The 19,438-nt window shown below is 46.7% G+C and overlaps 1 protein-coding gene across 1 annotated transcript; it reads left to right on the plus strand.

The window, feature by feature from the left end:
- Positions 1-8,961: 8,961 nt before the first annotated feature.
- On the plus strand, positions 8,962-10,772 carry LOC144103358 (uncharacterized). The gene is made up of 4 exons (XM_077636098.1): positions 8,962-9,104; positions 9,839-10,039; positions 10,613-10,714; positions 10,762-10,772. The coding sequence occupies exons 1-4, from the start codon at positions 9,047-9,049 to the stop codon at positions 10,770-10,772; spliced, it is 372 nt and encodes a 123-aa protein (XP_077492224.1). The 5' UTR covers positions 8,962-9,046.
- The last annotated feature ends 8,666 nt before the right edge of the window (positions 10,773-19,438 follow it).

Genomic DNA, 19,438 nt, shown 5'->3' on the forward strand with positions numbered 1-19,438 from the left:
ACGAACTTCCACTCTCGGCGGCAACTGCGCGCGATCGCCTTAAAGAGCAAGAAATGCCAAGCCGCAGTGTGCGCGTCTTTGTCATTCACGTTAATGATTTAAGGAATGAGTGAAAGGGGCTAACCATGGTGTAAAATGATGCTTTGAAGGAGACGCGCATTTCTCGACATGAACAAAATTTTCTAATGCTGCCACGTGGTTCGGCCGGACGTCTCAGGTTAGTCACGGTCGCAGTGGCTGCATTTTTAAGCACGCAAAGCGCGAAAAGACGCCCGTGCACTCTGTGATATCACTGCACCTTGAAGAACATCGAATGGTCGAGATTGATCTGATAATTTCGATAGAGGAAAGGCAATCTTTTACTTTCAGTGGATGTTATAGAACAGTCCCACTGAATAAAGACCACGTGATCCGTCGCTTCTTTGTGTGGTAGTACGAGACCCCACCAGGCACCCATGTGCAAGGACTCACCTGGCCGCTCTTGACCCCATGTGGGGCTCTGTACTCCGTGACAGCTGTCTTGATGCTACAGCCTCTTATCCCGCAGTTGGAGCAGCCTGTTTCGGTGCGGTGGTATTACTGTGTTGTGCCGGTACACGCTGATGCGTATATATGTAAAAGGAGCAAGTAGGGAAGAAGGTTTTAGCGAGATTTGCATATTGTACGCGGTACTTGCTGATCAGTCTTTCGCAGCCACTGGCAAATGAGCTAGTAACCTAGAGTGAAAGTGTGAGCGGCGACATAACCAAGGCGTGTATGAAGCCGAGCGCGAACGTGGTCGACTCTGTCGCCAAACCGAGCGCCGGCGTCAGCTCAACAACGAATCTGCTCTTTCTTCTTTCACTCCCTATTTCTTCCCATCTCTCAAAATGCGGTTGGGGAGCCCAAGAAAATTTGAGACAGTTGCCACGCTTTTACATCCCGCCAAAATCAATGTGCGGGCGCTTCATGGCGACAGCCCCGAGTATGCACAGGCCAGGGACTTTACCAGGAGGCGTAACGCGAAAAGGCATCCATGCAGTCTCTGTATCATAGCTATAACACGAGAGTTGTGCTGAAGCTTTGACTGTCTCTCATTCTTCGCTTTAAGTTCAGAACTGAGCTCTCTCTCTCTCTCCCCCCTCCCCCCCCCCAATCTTGTCTCTGTCACTCGACCTTCTTTTCGGTAGAGGTTACCACATTAAATGAAGAACTTCTCTCGCGTAATTAAAACAAGCAACTTTAATCTGCACGTTATAAAGGTGTATATGTGGCAGCTGCTTAAAAGTGCTAGTTGTAAAAAAACATGCTTCGTAATTCTGAGAAATTTGTGCACATTTTCTTAATTTAGCGTTCTTCGGCTCCCCAGACCACGATGGCATCCAGGAGATCAGAAAAGTTTGATAATATAGAATGAGTAAATTGACAGGTGGCAAAGCACCTTTCGTAATTTGCCTGTGGCTTATCGAAAGTGCCCTGAGGCGTTCACAAGACTTTTACTTTTTTCAGAGAAATAGTTGCAATATTTCAAAGTGCCACTTCGGAGCAAACAAATGAAATATAGTATCCAATCACGATGATGGAAATAGTGCTTTGAAACATCGCCAACACTCATTCATACGTATTTTATTCCTTCGACCCGTCTGACTGGCTCTGCATAGAGCGCACGTTTAGGATACTTTGTATTGATTCATCATGGGTTTGGATGATGGCTCTGTATAATATTGTCGCCAAGCTGTAAGTAGGGACGGAGCGAGGGTAGAGAAGACCAGCCAGGCGTCGAAGAACTACGGAGGGGAGGAGCTCTCGTAGCCAAAGTAAAATGAACGTATTTGCTTGTTTGAATATTCTAAGAGATTTATGAAAAAAGTGAACCCCTCCCCCTTGCTGTGTTGCTGAAACACCGGGTTTGAAGTCATGTAAGGTCCCTAGTGACCTAGGCAGGCAATCCGTTGTCCTTGTGCATGGGCCAATGGCCGAGCATAAGTTGCCATTTTTTCGCGTGACACCACACTGGCCAGACAGAATCCCGTCACGGATGTCACTTCGCGTAGACAGGCACACCAACAGAAAGTGAAGATCGTGCTCCTGGAGTGTTCGTTGGTCATGGCATGCATTTGTGGCCTCCTACTCCGCGGCATATATATTTATATCAAGCGGGGAAGTAAGGCAAATCGATCTCAGCGCAGAACCGACGATACTTTCGTTAAGTTCCGCCGTCTCACCTTGAGTAGATCGCAATTTAAAGGGTAGCCTCTTGTAGCTTGTGCTGCATTCGGATATCACATATAGAGCGAACTGGTTCTCCAGGCTTGCGATTCATTTCTAAATCTCTCTCAGGTGCTCTTGCCATCATTTAAGACGCACCGGCGTTTTTGCAGACGTACAGCTCAGCCATAACAAGGTTTACACACTGCTCGGCTACTGCCCCTTTGTTTGTTGTAGTGACTTGCGACCGCATCAATCTTAGCGAGGGGTACTGCAAAACGAGAAGCTAATTTTTTGTTTTGCATTAGGGATGAGCTTGTATTGCCGAACACAGTATAAAAAATTTCCGCTCGCCTTCACAAAAAAAAATTGTGATAAGAGGTTCTCATTAACCAACACGAAGGAAATGAAAATGGAACAAGTAAAGACATTTGCTTCTATACGCAGTTTTGATACTTCTAACAAAGTAAACAGGAAATCCCCGTTAAACTGCTCGTGTCAGTTTAGCATATGTGCGCAATGAGTTTTCGCATCAACTGAATAATATACTTTTAATGCGTTAGCTGTAGAACGCACGTTATCGCAAAAGGTGCCCGGCGTGGTCGTGTGAAGCCAGAATTGGCTGCACGCAAAGTGTAAAGGAAAATTTCTTTTTCCACTAAGAGGAGACAGGAGGCAGGAAGAGGGGAAGTAGCAAAGGGAAGAGAATGAGCGATGCGACGTATGGTTGCAGGGACATCGCGGTTGCCATTTAGAGTCAAGGTGAGGGGAAAGTGGGTGCAGGGGGGTCCAAGGAGATGCGGCATGTCATACTGTGACTGCTAGACTGAATCTTGAAAGTGGAGAGGAGGCGCAGCGTCTCTCACGGTGACTGATGAACTGAGTAACACCACCCGCTAGTGTGTTATGAACAGGTCAGCGGCTGCTGCGTCCGAGAGCAACACAAACACTAATACATACTCTGCTGAATGAATAGCTTTGATCAGTTGTGAATTTTATCAAAAAAGCGTTAAGGAGCTCGTGTCGAAGAAAAGCTGATGTCGGCGTTTTCGTCGGCCACGTAACGCGAGAAACTCTAAATAAAAATCTTAGTATGCAACTTTGAGTATGACTATCGAATCTTGGAAACGGGACGCATAACTGTCGCGTTCTACACTATAAAGCATTCCAACTGACAGCCATGAGGTGCGGCAACTCTGCGCCATTTATGCTGTACAGAACAAAGTAAATGAGAATAGGTTGCGCTGACCGTGTTCGGTTTGAGTTTGGGTTTATAGAGTTCTACGTTGCAAAGCGACTCAGGCCATGAGGCGCGCTAATGTGTCGCTAACTCGCCCATCCAAATCGCTTTAAAATGATCCCCTGTACCCATCACATCCGCCATCCGCATCCTCGGCCTCCACTTGCAGGATTCTGGACGAAATGACCATACCCTTAAAGGCCTCAAGGCCTCCACGCAATCCGTGTTGCAAGTTCTACGCCGAGTATCCTCCCTTAACAAGGGTTTAGACGAAGCGGACAACATGAAAGTAGTGCGTGCATTTAAGCTTAGCCGCATTCTATACGCAACCTCATATCTCAAATTAAACCGCACGGAAACCGATCTCCTGAACGCCATGATCCGCCTTGCGACTAAGACAGCCCTGAACCTACCTCGTAGCATCAGCACAGCCAAACTCCTTGCACTAGGCATGCATAGCATCATTCGGGAACTATTTGACGCGCACCTTCAGACACAGTACCTTAGACTTGCCACGAGCGTCACTGGCCGCCACATACTCTCCTCCCTTCGCATCAACATACCAGCTAACCAGTCAACCTTTATAGCCATTCCACGACACGTCAATACACCTCTCGTTGTGAAACCCCTTTCTCGAAACGTCCATCCCAATATCACATCCCTCGCCGCGTACCTCGCGCTAATGCCCTCCATAAGGATTATGGGCAAGTCCACGATGCCGTTTGGGTAGACGAAGCATGTACTGCGCATTAACCGGTAGCAGTTGCCTACAATAAAACCCTATTCAACCCCGTAACTCAACGTCTTCCCTCTGGCTCTACGCCCGAGGAGGCACAGGAGACCGCCATCACCCTAGTCCTTGCACATTCGGACGCCCAATCTACCTTCAGCGACTCCAAAACGGCTCTGTCCAAGTGTGCCAGAGGCAGGATTCACACCCCTGCCTGGCAAATGTTGAACACTCCTACTCAAAATTTACCGCGTAGCGTAGAGCTCCAGTGGGTGCCGGCTCACTCTGGGAACCCTGGAAACGAGGCTGCCGATAAATTGGCCCGAGGTTTGATTTCACAGGCTCAGGACAGTCTCGATCCGGGATTCTCGATGGAGCGGGCGCACACATTTGCGGAGCTCACGCAAATACCCCGTTTGGACCGTCGAACTTACCCCTCCCCCCGCCCCTCTCTTACGCACTCCCAACAGATCCTCTTCAGACGCCTCCAGATCCGCTCTCTGTCATCCCCTCAGCTGTTATCCCACTATTGTGGCATATCCCCTGCTTGCTCTCTATTCGGTGACTCCCACGCCACACTCTCCCACATCCTTTTCGGCTGCCCTGCTGACCCTCCCCCGCAGGGCCTAGAGTTATTGTGGGACGACAAAAACAAACAAATAAGAAAGTGTCCCTGCCCATGCCACTGAGTGTAACGGGCTTACACCAATCGACAAATAAATGAAATGGCCCGAAGGCAATGGTATGATATTGTCGCCCATAGGTGGGGAAAATAAAAAAAATGAGGGGGGTGAAAAGCTACATAGCGACCCACAGTCGGGGGAGCGGGCCCGGGGAGATTCCCTAGGTCTCTCCTGAGACATAGCGGAAGGGGATAGATGACGGGTATGGGAATTGGGACTTAGGATGGGGTTATGGGAATTGGGAAGGGAATGGGGAGAGCGTGTTTTGGCTCTTAACCTTCATTCGTCTCTACTCCATTACTGGCCAGTCTGGCCAGAACAGAGAGAGCTTCAAGATTGCCCAATGGTACGCTCCACTCACGGGATGCCCAACCACCCACAAACGCAACGGGCTCCGACCGCCGGAGAGAGGAACACCTAACTCGGGGTCAGCTACGTCAGACTCCACGAATTTGAGGGTTTGTTCTGGACCTGCCAGCTACAAGCCGTCCAGTGCTTTTCCAGGTTTTTCAGACACTGGAAGTATATGTGGTGTCGTCCAGCCAGTAGAGGCCTAGGTCGTCAGCCTATCGACCCTCCGGCCATCAGCGTCATGACCTAGCACCTCCGGAGGGACCCATCTGTGTTTGCAACAAACCAACCATACGCTTATTTTCCCCCTAGCTTGCTCCACGCCTACTGAGGAGGGAGTGTTCCAGGCCGGGAGACCGGGCCACAGACCAAGAACATGGCTTAGGTTGAGATGACCAGGCCTACTCCGCCAGTACTCCACAACATCGACAGTTTTTGCACTCGTCGTACTAGGCACCCCTTTTACCTCGGTGTCCCGCAATGTCTCCACAGCACTGCGGTCAGCCATGCGGCTGCCTCTCCGAGAACGTCGATTTCGAGAAGCTTGACTGCTGCAAACCCCCGTGCGGAGCTGGCCTCTCCGTAGCCAGAAACCGGCGCGTCCGTCGCCAGCCGCGCACGTCGCCGCGTGTAGAGGCTTAATGCATGTATTTGAAAACTTTTTGACTTTTGACATGCCTTCCGTGCCGGTTGTCGTGGGTTCTGCCTGATGATATAACCAGGCCTGCCTCCGCTCAGGCATCAAACCTCACGGGCGCGACTGGCCCTCACCGTCGCTTGGGAGTCGCTGCCACTCCAATGGGGTTTTGCTTCCCCAGAGGATGGGCCCCGGCCGACACATCCCCACCGCTGGCGTTGCACCGGAAAAAAGCCTAGTAGCCAAAGCTACGCCGGCCCGTATCTGGTGGCGGGGGGTGGGTCCACTGGCAGGCCGCACAGTCGGATTCCACCCCCCCTCCCCCGCAGGGACAGGATGCCATATCGAGCTGGGAGGACTGGGAGGTCCTGCTCACGTCTGCAGACCCGACACCGCAGCTTGCTGCGATGACTCGGGCTGGCGACGTCATTTCCCGACATGACATACTTGATGCAGTGCGGGACCGCGCTGTGGCCCAGGGACCCAGCAGGTTCTGAAACTAACTTGGGAAATAAAGTTTTTCTGTCTGTCAGTCTGTCTGCAAACTTCCTCCCTTCTCTCACTGCGTGGTTGAGGTGTCCATCGGTATGCAAGACAGTTACTGCACTTTTCTTTTCCTAGAAAATCACAATCACAACGGACACGCACAACGGCCATTTCAGGGAGCAGCATCACCTCAGCCCGTATGTGATCTCTTCGGGCGGCGGATGGGCTGTTTTGAGAGGCCTCCTTTAGACTGGAAGCGATTTGTCAAACGGGCAAGGCGTCGCGCCTAATGGGTGATTGCGTTCCGTGGTCCCGCTGCGAGCGCTGCAACACGCTTTTGCGGCGTTCCACTCTTAAAGGCGAAGCTTGAACGTCCTCTAATTTTTTTTCTCCTTAAGCTGAAGCCCAGTTTCTAAACCGCGGCGCTGATAAAATTTCAAACCTGTTCCTCTTCGTTTCATTATTATTTTTAATGCACGATTTATTGCTACAGGGCATCAATGATGGGCGAATGGGTTATGAAAGATGTAGTAATGAATAAATTAATGGAAAAAGGGTAGCTGATTTTATGAAGTCCACTACAGAGCGATGAAACGGTCTCCGGTCCCTGCGCCCAGGCCATGCATGAAGCAGGGTTGCATTTGGTGAAAGACCCACTGCCTTCAGGTGCCGTATCCTTGTAGGCTTTAGAGCAGGGCAATCCCACAGTAAGTGGTGAATGTCCGTTTCAGTGTCCTCGCATATACATATCGGACACCCAGGCCGTTTCATTATTATCTCAGCAGGAAATTCAGCGTAGCCAATGATGGCGTTTATTAAGAATTAAGGATATGTATATGTGCATGTATCATACATAGGTCAGTTTGTCTTCCAGGAAGAGCATTGCGAATATATAAATTCGTGAAAATGATATCGGAACCAATGATTTATTGCTCATAGGATCAAGCTACAAGGTGCATCAGTGAGACAACCCGCCGAACTAGAAAGTGTCTTGAATATTCCTTTAAATGACATATATGCAGATTGTTAGCGGGGAGTAAACTGAAACAGTACTTTCAGGTTCACATATTTTCTGAAATTGTTGCCGACATTCGTTGCTGACGTTTCCGCCAGGGCCGCCAACAATCATGCGTAACTCACAGGCATCATAGAATTCTGGAAACAAAAAAGAAGAGGACAAGGCGGTTATCATTCTTTACCTATCCTTACAATACAAGACAAAAATTAAAACAAGTACCCATTCCTATTTCAATTCAATTCAATTCAGTTTTTTCAGCACCACATCATAGTGTTAGGAGCGCGGCTAAAAAAAGCCAACAAAAAATCGTCGGCTTGACGGGAAACGCGCCCCCGTTAGAGACAATGGCGGCGGCAGGCGGTGCCGCATTTTGTTACACTGAACAGAAACTCACCAATTCGAGAGAAAAAAAGACAGTCAAGGCATACAGAATGAACAAATAATTTTATCATGTAGCTGTACGCACCATGCAGACAATCAACTTTAAGCACACGTTTTCTAACAGAAAAAATTTTTAATCTGAAGTGACATGAAGAAGCACAAGCTGCAAAAAAACTTTGGTCACAAAAAATACAAGAGTTAAGGAAAGACACAAGCAGCTACATGCAAGAAATTTGACATCAAAAGTGAAATTCCTGCGACGCATTGAAGTTGGTATTTTTAAAGCAAAAGCTTTACTGGCCGCGAACTTGCGATTTCGCCGTTGAGGTGCTTTGAGGAGGCACATGACGTCACAACGCGCACCTTGCCGCGGAGCCGAACCGGTCCGGTCGGTCCGACGGCGGCTGGCGCCCTCGGCGCGAAATAGAGACATGCTCCAAGTCTCTGCCAGTGCGGTCTTACCGCCGTATTCACAAACAACCCTCTACTCGACGCTGCGCCTCCACTCCTGGGAGTGGAGGAGAGCGCTCATCCTCGGCCCGAGGAGCAGTCGCGCTTCTTGAACACACCTCGAACATTCCTCCATCGAGGAGCTGGCCGAGTAGCCCTCCTCCACTCCAGTGCTTTCGAGGAGAAGAAAGAAACTGCCGATGACGAGAGTATTGTAAATTTATGCAAATAAAACACCACCTATTTGGTAATATAGAAGTAATTTGTCTATTTTAGTGGTAAACTGCAAAATAAAAACAATAAAAATGCATATTTTTTGTTTTTCCATAAAAAAACGTGTACTTTCAGAAGAAATAACCAGTTTTCTTTACCTGTCTGGCAACCACAGCAGTCGCAGCTGTCCGGCGCGGCATTTTTGTTACGGTCCCTCTTTCGTTTCTCCGCTTGCTCGCCGCGTGTTCTCGTCCGTTTGCTGTGCTCCTGACTCGCTTCTTGCAGCTTTGTTGCAGTGTCTGTGCTTGCGCGTGTTCGACTGTTCGTGTGTGCACGTGTTTTTGTGTCTGCCCTTCTTTTTCTTTTTGGTTGCGCAATGTCCCATCTCGACATTTCGGACTTCAGCACGACACCATCGGCATCCGCTTCGGACGCAACCCAGCGCGCCAAGAAACGACCCGCCGGTCCGCGATTCATCTTCACCGTAGATGTACGCCACGTGTTTAGGAACATTATGGCGAAGTATCGCGACGTGATAGAAAACAAACGAACGGACAATACCACTGAAAAGTCAAAGGATGAAGCCTGGTCTCAGCTTTGCGAAGATTACAATAGCTTGGCCGGCACACGCACTGTGTGTGTAGCACAGCTACGAAAACTGTGGGATAATATGAAGTCCCGGTGGAAAAAGAAGAAGTCTGAAGAAACGAGGGAAATCTTTCGGACAGGTGAGCGAAACAGTTTTACATTCAAAAACTGTCCCATACAGTTTCCTGCATGTTCGCACGTTTCATCTTCTGACATCATTTTAATCCTAACAATTTGGCATTATTTATTAATGCGAAAAAATTATATGGTTACTTCGCATCAGCAAAACGTGTCCGCGAATTGTCTGCACGGTTATGTCTTTCTGTGGAGATAAATATGCAAAAGTTTGAGTTAGGCAGTGCGCGAGTAGATCTTGAAGAGGGAAAAGTTTGGTTGATGAATTGTAATTAGTTAATTAAAGTGAAATAATGAAATAAGAACTGCTGTGTTTGAAGCAGGTTTTGTGTGACCGATTCGATTAAAAACGATGTAAATGCACGACAAGGCTTACTTAGTATAAAAAACAAATTTAAAAAATGAAAAACAAGCAACTACAAAATAAATTAAATGAAATAAGAAGTTTCCAACTAAAAAAAGGAACAGAGGGAGCAAGAGAAAAAGGGAAGGCTTTTGCATTTCCGTCCTTAAGCATAAATGCAATCTTTTTTCTTATTGTGAATTTTTGTGAAAAATTATTAAAAATCTGCATACTACTTTTGAGCAAAACATTACTGGTGGTACTCTACTGGTTAGCGATTTTGTTTGTTTTTCCTTTTCAAGCATTGCGTGCTGCGCACAGAATGCACTTCACCTCAGTGTGTTTCACTGCGCAGATTGTGCTGTAGGATATGTACAATTAAGAATTTTGGTGCAGGTGGCGGTACCCTTGAATGCCGGCCAATGAGTCCGGCAACAGAACTGGTTGGTGCAGTCGCCGACCATATGGCGACCAGACTGCCAAATCCCTTTGACAGCGACGGGGCCCATGTCAGCGAGGCAGTGCTGTCCCTGCCACCTGTTGCATTATTGGAGGCGATGGTAAATGACAACGAACCAAGCCAAGACGACTTTTCCAGTAAGTAAGGCTGCCCTCTTTAAATACTAGTTACAACTGTCACGGTTAGTTTTCCTCGTGCATGAAGTCCAAAGCCTGGGCTGAGAAAGACGTTGACTGCAAGGGATTCTTTAACGCCCGCTTACATGCCGCATTACACGGGCGTTTACACAGCTCCTCGCACCTGTCGATATGTGGGCGCAGCATCCCAGATTCAATTTGCAACTGGTGCTCGGCTATCGAGCGGCACTGCAGCAAACACTAGTTATTTTCTGCTCGTGGTATGTGCACGTGCTCAAGCAGGCGGGCCACATATTTATCAGGACTTCTTGGCGGGCTCGTACTGGGTCCATTTTTCGCCATGTCACATACATGTTGAGAAGTTTGTTTTTAGATGTCTACACTAGTCGCGACCATGTAAAGCATTTGTTTTTGGTTCCCTGTTATGGTCTGAATAGCCTCTGTTTATGGTCTTATTTGTTCTTTGCATGTCATATCACAGTAGTATGTATGTAAGCATAAGAGCCCACCAATTTTGTTACAGCATTGCAGAGTTCTCATGAAGGTATTGTATGTGTGTGCATGTTTTTGCAGGCGAGGTTCCTGCACCCACATCAATGCAGGCAGCACCGTCACCATGGCTGAACAGCCGACAACTAACTGACGAGGCACTTCCTGTTCAGGAAGAGTGCCTCAGTGCAGGCAGACCAACAGTGCTCGTGCCTGTCGTGCCGTCGTGCCAGAGTGTGTCTGAGGACATCACACCAGCACAAATTGCTCGCACGAGGGCAGGTGGCCCCCGAGTTGCTGCGATGGAGCGGACACTGGCTCCTGAAGTAGCAGCCAGAATTAAGGCTATTGAAGCTGAGGACTGGCGGAAGGAAGAGTTACACCAACTCGACCTACAACTCCGCAGGAGCCAGCTGGCCGAGCAGCGGCTCAAAAACAAAATGCAGCGCAAGCTGCTTTCTCTGGATTTTGAAATCAAAAAGCGGCAGTTAGAAGCACTGAAGCGGTAAATAGAAAAATAAAATTAACTTGTACATTAACTTGTACATATTTGTCTCGGAACACTTCTGTGTACAATTACCAACACTGTCGTCATTTTGATGCAGTCGTACAGTATTTGCATGTTCCTTCAGTTTCTTAAAAACAATGTTCTTTATTTAACACACTTGCACATGTATAGACAGTATAAGGAAATATAATATGGAAAGGATCAAGCAGTAAAATAAGGAAGTAGCCTAAAAGCAGCCAAAAGAAATCTTTCGTTGGCAGAAATTGGAAGGTGCCATAATAGTTCACGAGGAAAGTGACAAAATACCAGTTGTGAAGGGTGTCACGCAGGGAGACGCGTTCTCTCCAGTACTATTCGTCACGTGCTTCCAGGATATTTTCAGAGAACTCGAGAGGAAACAACTGAGGACGAAATTGAATGCGAATGCCTTAATAATCTCAGATTTTCTAAAAATATTTCACTGCTAAGTAGCTGAGAACAAACTTCCAAACATGGTCGAAGACAAGCAAAGCAAAGGAAGCAGAACGGTGGGAGTGAAAATGCATATTGAGATCTTCAGTAATGTTAACACAGAACGGAACAGCCGACAAGAGGCAGTAAAGCATTAAAGTTGTAAGGTAAACGCACCTATTTAAAGCATAGTGACCACAGATCTGCACCACATGTGTAAACTAACTAGGAGAATAAGAATGATGGTGCAGCACATTTGCCAGGCACTCTCCAGCCATGAATGGCAGTTTACTAGTATTCCTCAACAGCCATATCTTGTGGGGCAAAGCCTATAACCTATGGGGCAGATATAGTGCAGCGAACTATGGAAAGGAAAATGATAGAAGTAGCGGTTAAAGTGCAGAATGAATGAGGGAATAAACGTGAGTTGGTAATGTCCAAGCTGGAATCAAGAAGAAATGGGCATGGGCAGGAAATGTAATGTGAATTCAAGATAAATGTTGAGTCACTGGTAACGGAATGAATCCCAAAAGAAGGTAAGCATAGCAGAAGGCGGCAGAAAGTACGGTGGGCTGATGAGATTAGGAATTCTGCAAGAACAAGGTGGCCGCAGCTGGTACAGCACAGGGTTAATTGGAAAGATACAGGAGAGGCCTTCGTCCTCCCATGGACGAGGTTCAGCTGATGATGACATTATATGCTATAAGAGAACCCAGTTCAAAGAAATAGACAAAAACACTGCAAATGCCATAAAAATAGCGGTTCTCTAACACTAGAAAAGTATCGTGTACATTTTCGGAGAAGGTAATTGGGACATTTAACGGAACGATCTGGCTATAAGCCCCACCCGAACACGAGAGCCATTCACTGTGTCGGCAGAAAGCTGCGGTGGCACATGAAGCTGCTGTGGTTGTACGCTGGGCTGTGGCTGCTGGATAACGGGGAGGGCCACAGCAGGTGGCTCCGGGTCCTTCCGTAGAACGGCGAGATTGTGAAGGGCGCCGCAAGCAGTTATTATAACTGCTGAGCGCTCAGGGCGGTTCTGGAGGCCCATGTCTAGGCATGGGAAGCGGCGCTTCCAAACTCCAAAAGCCCTCTCCAGACTATTTCTCGTTTTGATGTGGGCCGCCTGATACCTGCGTGAAAGACGAGCAGTTCGAAGTAAAAATTTGTATAGAGTGGCCCCTCTGCAGCTAATAATAAAGCTGTAATTACATTTGCACGCCTCGGAAAGTAGCAAGACAGCTTCAGGGGCGTTGTCCGTCAACTGGTGGCAAATGTATACTAAATCTGAATTTTTATTTCTTGTTGAATTTGAATGAAAAAAATGGGAAAAGCATGGAAAAATTATGTGTTTCAGTAACAAATAAAAATGAAGATTCCACTCTTTGATGTAAAGTGTTTACGGAGCAGTACAGCAACAAAAGGAGATGACATTCGTACATTTGTGCTGCCTTCAATCAAAGAAACTATGGTGCTACGTTCCCTCTTGTACTTGCCTGCCCTCTGGGGTATTTGGCGGGTTGGCATCTGCCAGAGGTGTCATTAAAAATGACATGCAGGGACAACCTGCGTCTCCCAGCAGCAACCCAGGAACTCGTTTTGTCTCGTAGAGGACCCGTGCACGGGTCAAAAATCCTTCGGTCGTGAACTGATCCAGGCCAGCCGACGACCAAGTCATAAAATTCAAGCCTTGGCCCCGTGATTGCCTGAGGATAAAATATTATGTCTCTTTCGTGAAAATATTCTCGGGAAATGAAAATAAATTTTTGTGCCTACATGTCAGATCACTCTACTCTTCAGCAATTAATATATATTCATAAAGCTTAGGTTCTATGTTTTACAGGAAACAAGAGCCAGAAAAATTAGCACTTTCATTGAAATGGTGCAAGTTGTTTACTTTCAATGCGAGTGAAAATTTGGTGCATCATGTAACAGGAACGCTAGGTAACATTCATGGTATTTATTTATTTTTACTCTCGGGGTCATACAGGCATTTGAAAAGGGTGCAGGAAGAATGAAATGCAAAACAAGCAATGCGAAAAATAAATTATTGCTCTTATATATACGATGTTAGCTAAGAAATAGAGAGTAAATTCATTAGATGTGCTGGTGTTTATACAAAGCAATGCAAATATTGAGGCATAACAAAAATATTGTACAAAAAATACCTTCATCACTGATGAATTGACAGCAGTCGCTTTGGACGTAAAAGGGGTTTGCGTATACGTACACGCAATAATTAAACCGGACCCTCCAATCTTGAAAAGTGATGCAGTGCAGGTTCAGCACGCCAAGAGATCGATCCTTTTTTTTTGGTCAATATTTACATGAACATTATTTGAAGAAGACGACAGCTAAGATGGGCAATGTGAAGAAAAGTGGCCCTCAAGTTTGTTCTATATCAACGCGCGTTAGTACAATTTAATGCCACCTAGAACGCGATAAAGTTTTGCAAAAAGAAAAATGGGCTCACCTGCACATTGATCGAAAAGTACTTTCCGGTTGCGGTATACCTCTCCGAGCTGCCCGCCAGGAGACTTGATTCTAATGTGGGTGCAGTCTATGCACCCAGTCACCCCAGGGAAACGGCCAAGGCGGTAGAAGTTTCTCGTGTCCGCTTGAAACTCGGCCGCAGTAGCGGGGAACTTAACAGTTCGAGGGAACATATGTGCCGCGATCAGCGTGGATACTCGTTCCACTGCACGGCACACCGTCGGTTGAGAAACATTTACCAAGTCACCGGTGACGACTTGGAACGTTCCACTTCCATAAAATCGAAGTGCAATGGCCAGCTGAAGCATCGGTGGTAGCGGGTGACCGCGATTGCTGACGCTTTCTTCCATGGGCAGGCACTTCAGGAGCTCTCGCACGGTGTCCTTCGAAAACCGGTACCGGGATAGGAACTCCCCATCGCTGAAATGCTCGAGCGGGTTTATTCTGTCCCGCAACGCCCGTCGTGGCACAACTGAAGCTTCGCTTTCGTCGGCGCCGTCGTGGAACAGTTCGTCCACACGTAGCACACGTTCGGCGAACCCGGCGAGCGAGCCGGCAGCCATCTCAACACGGTTGAGGGGGGACGCTTCGGTCGAGGAGGCGTTCAAGGTAGCAGCAGCGCCACCTCGAGATTTCGGAGGAGAGCGTGGAGGAGTTCCTCCGTTCGAGGGGCGGTAGGAGTGGAGGAGGGTTTAAGAAGCACGAAACGGGCTTCGAGGAGCAGCTCGAGTGAAATTTCAAGTGGAGGTCTGTTTAAGAATACGGGGGTTAGTGTGCCGAAGCCGCCGAACGCGTCGGCGGTCAAGCGCAGTTGGAGTATAGAGGATCTTCCTCTGGCCGACGTGACGTCGCCGTGAATCGCGCGCGCTTGCGTTACGCCGGAGTATAAACGCACCCTAAAGCCTGCGCTTAACCGCTAATCAACGGATTCGGTGGCGGCATCTATCGGATCCACTGAAGCCCCCGCACACTCACTGAATTAAAAATACTTGTGACGAGGCTGGGAATCGAGCCAGGGCCTTTGGCGTTTCAGGCGGATACGGTATACCACTCCGGCACGACGGCTCAAGCTATAACCATGACTAAAGCGCATCTAGTGAATTCAATCTTGCGGTGCAGAAGTTGCCGCGCTTTCGTACGTATATTCTGGCCTAACAGAGCTAGGCCATCTGCAAAATTCAGCTGTAAGGAAATGGGGATGGATGTTTAAGGAGAGCGTTTTGTTCAGTGTATACGGTAGCTGATGTTCGATCCTTTGCTGTCCATAATTCGTACGGCTGGGCGGAATGTACCAGGGTCCCGCTAAGCACCCTGGTACAATGGAGCCGCGAAGCCTTCGGACCGCGAAAGACGACTTCTGCCTTCTGATGCTCAGACGGAAGCTGTCAGGATGCGTAAAATTTTCCAAAAAGGTCAAGAGGAATTGACATAAAGAAAGAAAATTGGTTTTGGGAGAAAGGGAATGGCGCCGTATCTGTCTCACATCTCGGCGGACACCTGAGCCGCGCCGTAAGGGAAGGGATAAAGGAGGGACTGAGAGAAGAAGGGAAGAAATCGATGCCGTAGTGGAGGGCTCCGGAATAATTTCAACCACCTGGGAATCTTTATCGGGCGTGGTGGCTCAGCGGTTACGGCGCTCGGCTACTGATCCGGGGTACCTGGGTTCGAACCTACCGCGGCGGCCGCGTTTAGATGAAGACGAGACGCAAAGGCATCCGTGTGGAGTGCGATGTCAGTGCGCGTTAAGGAATTCTTTACCTAGACACACTTTTTGATCATTAAGGTGAAATATGTTTTCTTTTTTCAATGAAGTAATTTACTGCGATGCTTTAAAATCGAGCAGTGTCCAGCCCATAAGCTAGCACTCAACCAGGTCTTCGGTTCGCATTTCTCATCCCCCCCCCCCCCCCCCCAAGTTTAAGCATTTACGGCACAGTTGCTGCATATTGGCCACATAGCCATACATTGCTCCAAACACAAAAGGAAATTCGATTTGGAGCTTTCTCTTTTTCCTCCTTCTTTATCCCTTTCTTTACGGCGTGGTTCGGGTGTCCACAGACATATGTAAGACAGTTACTGCACCATTTCATTTCCCAAAAAAATCAGTCAATCAATCAACTTCGTGTGTTCAGTATTGCACTTCTGCAACATATAAATGAAACGCTCGCCGTTTTGTGCTGCCATCTCTGCTTCTTCAACGGGACTATTGCCAAACAAACCTTGTGGAAGCTTTGCGCGCTCTCGTGTAGTAACACCAGTGAGTTTCTTTATTTATTGACTTTCTGAACTGGCTAAAGGGCATTAAATGTTTTAGGCTTTGCTACTTGTTATCATAACGTGTAGGAGCCACGAAACGTTCTTATTTTACAGCGGTTAGTTTCTGGCGACTGAAATTTTCTCTGTTGCGCATATGCAACAATGTGCACATGGATTTTTTTTCTTGTCAGAACAGGCGATCGATCCTAAAATCTTCTATGGTCTGGCGATTCTTGGGAAAGTGAAGGTGACCGTTACGGTAGTGACAACGATCCTGTAAGTATAATTCCTAGCGTACGTTTTTTTATTGTAGAATGCGTGAATTTTTTCATACGGGTGCTGTTCTGGGGACCCAACAGCACCCACTCCGACACAGGATGTCAGGCTAGGTAAGGAATAATTTCTAAAACATCATGCCTTATTTCAGTGGTAATAATTGTATTTCTGTTTTCAGGTTTGTCACTAGTCCTTTTCAGCTAGAAGAGGCAGCGTTGCAAGTTTCCCAAATGCTGAGGAATCTGTATGAGCTACTGCTCGAAGTTTGGTACTCACTTCCGCTCGACAAACAAGATCAATTGTTTTCTCATGTACCACAGACTAAATGACGCCTTTATTGCGTTTGATTCAATGCTCGTTATTTGTATTTCATTTTCACGAAGCGCGATGTTCATTTTTGTATTGTGTTCTTTATTTGCGTGTTGTTGCAAATGTGAAACAGATCTACTATGGATCAGTGTTAAATGAACAAAACAATTGATACAATTTTTCTTGTGCAAATTGTGATTTTTTCGGCTGCCTGCGTCTCCTGAAATAATTTCGTCACACAAAAGTTCCCGCCGTGAAGTAAGCCCTCCAGAATATTTGCCACAAACGCGGGAGTGCTAAAGGAAGCGGCGTAAACTCTGTTTATTTTAAAGTCACCTTCATTCGCTTTGTTTTCCCCATTCGCCAGCAGACTAATTATGATGTTTCATGCTTCAGGTTTTTCACTTGTTTTTGGCATCAATGAACACGCGCTATAAAGTACTGCGGTTGGTATGTTCCGGCTCATATGTTGAGTGGTGCGAGTTTTAACAACTAATCGCCATTAAAATAGGACATTAGCTGAAGCGAGACTGTGAAATGAATTTTTGTGAAGCAAATCATTTTCGCCTGAAAATTGCGGTCATTAGGGTTGCCCACATTTGGAATTAAATAATAGGAGGCTATGATGGATGAAAAAATTATTCCGACCGGACATAATCGGTAGTTTGTACATCTGCTGTGATAAAGACGCATAATATTGCACGTTCCGAGGCTAGTGTTCGCAGTGCCCTTTCGGCCATACCAACTTGAATTTTTTTGTTGTGAAAGAATACCAAGTCTAGAAAGTGGCTGGAGATAAGTTGACTTCAGAGTAACCTAGCAAGGTGCTAAGGATCAATGCTGCTTATATTTTGTGCGCTCTCGTGAGTTGAAAGCAATACTACCTCTGGATGCTCAACAGCTATGCTTTTCTCCTGTGGAATATTGAGTTGATGAAGAACATTATCCAGTGGCGGAATACACGCTTCTTGCCAGCCAGAACTGTCACACTTCGATGGTATTTCATCATCTATATTGCCCAGATCATATTTTATCAAATCTATCAATAGTTCTGCCCTTTTCACCACTTGCACCTGGTTAACGAAAAATATCAGCAATTTTTAGTCACCCTATCTGGTGGAACAGTATGTTTCAATATTTCTAAAACACGTGCCTCTGAAAAATAGGCGATTCCACGCTACCGAAGAAATTAGTTTCAGCAGTACTCATCCAATGCAGTGCTAATTCTACAATATTAGCTGAACCTTTCCGATCTTAGTCAAGTTAAAATAACATTTGAAGTTTTGTGCTCAATGTTTCTAGGGTGACCTGTGTTTACAGTTCTATCCTTCTATTATACCGCGTGTAATGCACCTTAAAATATGAGCTTTGCGTCATTCTTGCGTCCAGTCATGCATGTTGCTGTATTATTTTACATACACAAACGGTATATTTTACATAATGCATTGCAATATTTATTACCTTTGCCTCATCTCATTTTTAGAAGATGCGGTAACAATGATTATACATTCTCTGATCAGCAGCTGATGCTTGTTATAAATATAAAAAATGCGGTCACTGTTGCCTGTCGTCAGCTCCTTGACCCAGTCAAGCTCTCCTCACAGCTTTTTGTCAGGAGGTCCGTCAACGTAGTAAAATGATTAAAATAGAGATGAACTGAACATAACTCAGATGTGACTCAAAACGCCTCCGTTTATTCTAAACAGCCCCTTAATCCGTACATAGGCGTGAATAGCATAGCGCCTTTAACCCTTTAGCTTTTGTTCAGATTCGCACATGCACGAATGAGCATATAAAAGTACGTCCGCGGCATTTGTAGCAAGTTAAAGGCTCAGCACTATTGGTGCTGCGCCGTGGATCGGAGGTCTGGAAATCTCCGTAATAATTTAAGTTTTCTTCTGACGAGGAAAAAAAATTTGTCTATATTACCCTCTGATTTCGGCATCCGAAATGCTGGGCACAACGAAGAGCATACAGAGAAGCCGGGTAACATGAAAACCCTTTACAGGAGGTTTAAACCTGAAGTGGCTTACTTTCTTCGCATTAGCTTTGTTTATTAGTAACCTGTCTGCCATTAAAGATTATGTTAGGCCACTTCACGCTCTGACTTCGAAAACGCCACAAAGAATACAGATTCTGCCAATGTGCTCTGTTTGAAAACTACTGAACATGCCCACTCGGAACTACGGTGAGAAATCTACCTCCAATGGCAAAGAGGTGCAGCTAACATCTCACATCGTCCTTCGTCATATTCACTGCAGAAAAAGGGACGCGCGCCTGCATTTTCACTTGTTTTCTACGTCCGTTTAGTACTTCATGAGAGCGTCGAGTTTTTGGTGTTGTCGCCTTCCTGCTATAGAAAGATGGGTAACGATTGAACCTCGTTAACACATTTTACGTCATTTTACCGCGAAAGAGGAAGGTACATGGTGACTCAAGCATACTAGTTAGACCTCCGCAAACTTCCTTACATAGCATGGTGGCCCTAATTTAGGGGAGGGTTTCTTAGCGCTTTTATATATTGCACGACGATTCACTAATAGAATGGGGGAGAAATATTGAAGGAAGCCTTCTTGAGATCGGGGAACATAGGTGTAAGCAAACTCATTACAGGA

The sequence above is a fragment of the Amblyomma americanum genome, chromosome 9, assembly GCF_052857255.1.
Source record: "Amblyomma americanum isolate KBUSLIRL-KWMA chromosome 9, ASM5285725v1, whole genome shotgun sequence".
In the NCBI taxonomy this organism is placed as follows: Eukaryota; Metazoa; Arthropoda; class Arachnida; order Ixodida; family Ixodidae; genus Amblyomma; species Amblyomma americanum.

Coding starts and splice junctions, on each gene's coding strand:
- LOC144103358 (XM_077636098.1), top strand. CDS start 9,047: ATGAAGTCCCGGTGGAAAAAGAAGAAGTCTGAAGAAACGAGGGAAATC. Junction 9,105..9,838: donor GAGGGAAATCTTTCGGACAG/GTGAGCGAAACA, acceptor ATTTTGGTGCAG/GTGGCGGTACCCTTGAATGC. Junction 10,040..10,612: donor AAGCCAAGACGACTTTTCCA/GTAAGTAAGGCT, acceptor ATGTTTTTGCAG/GCGAGGTTCCTGCACCCACA.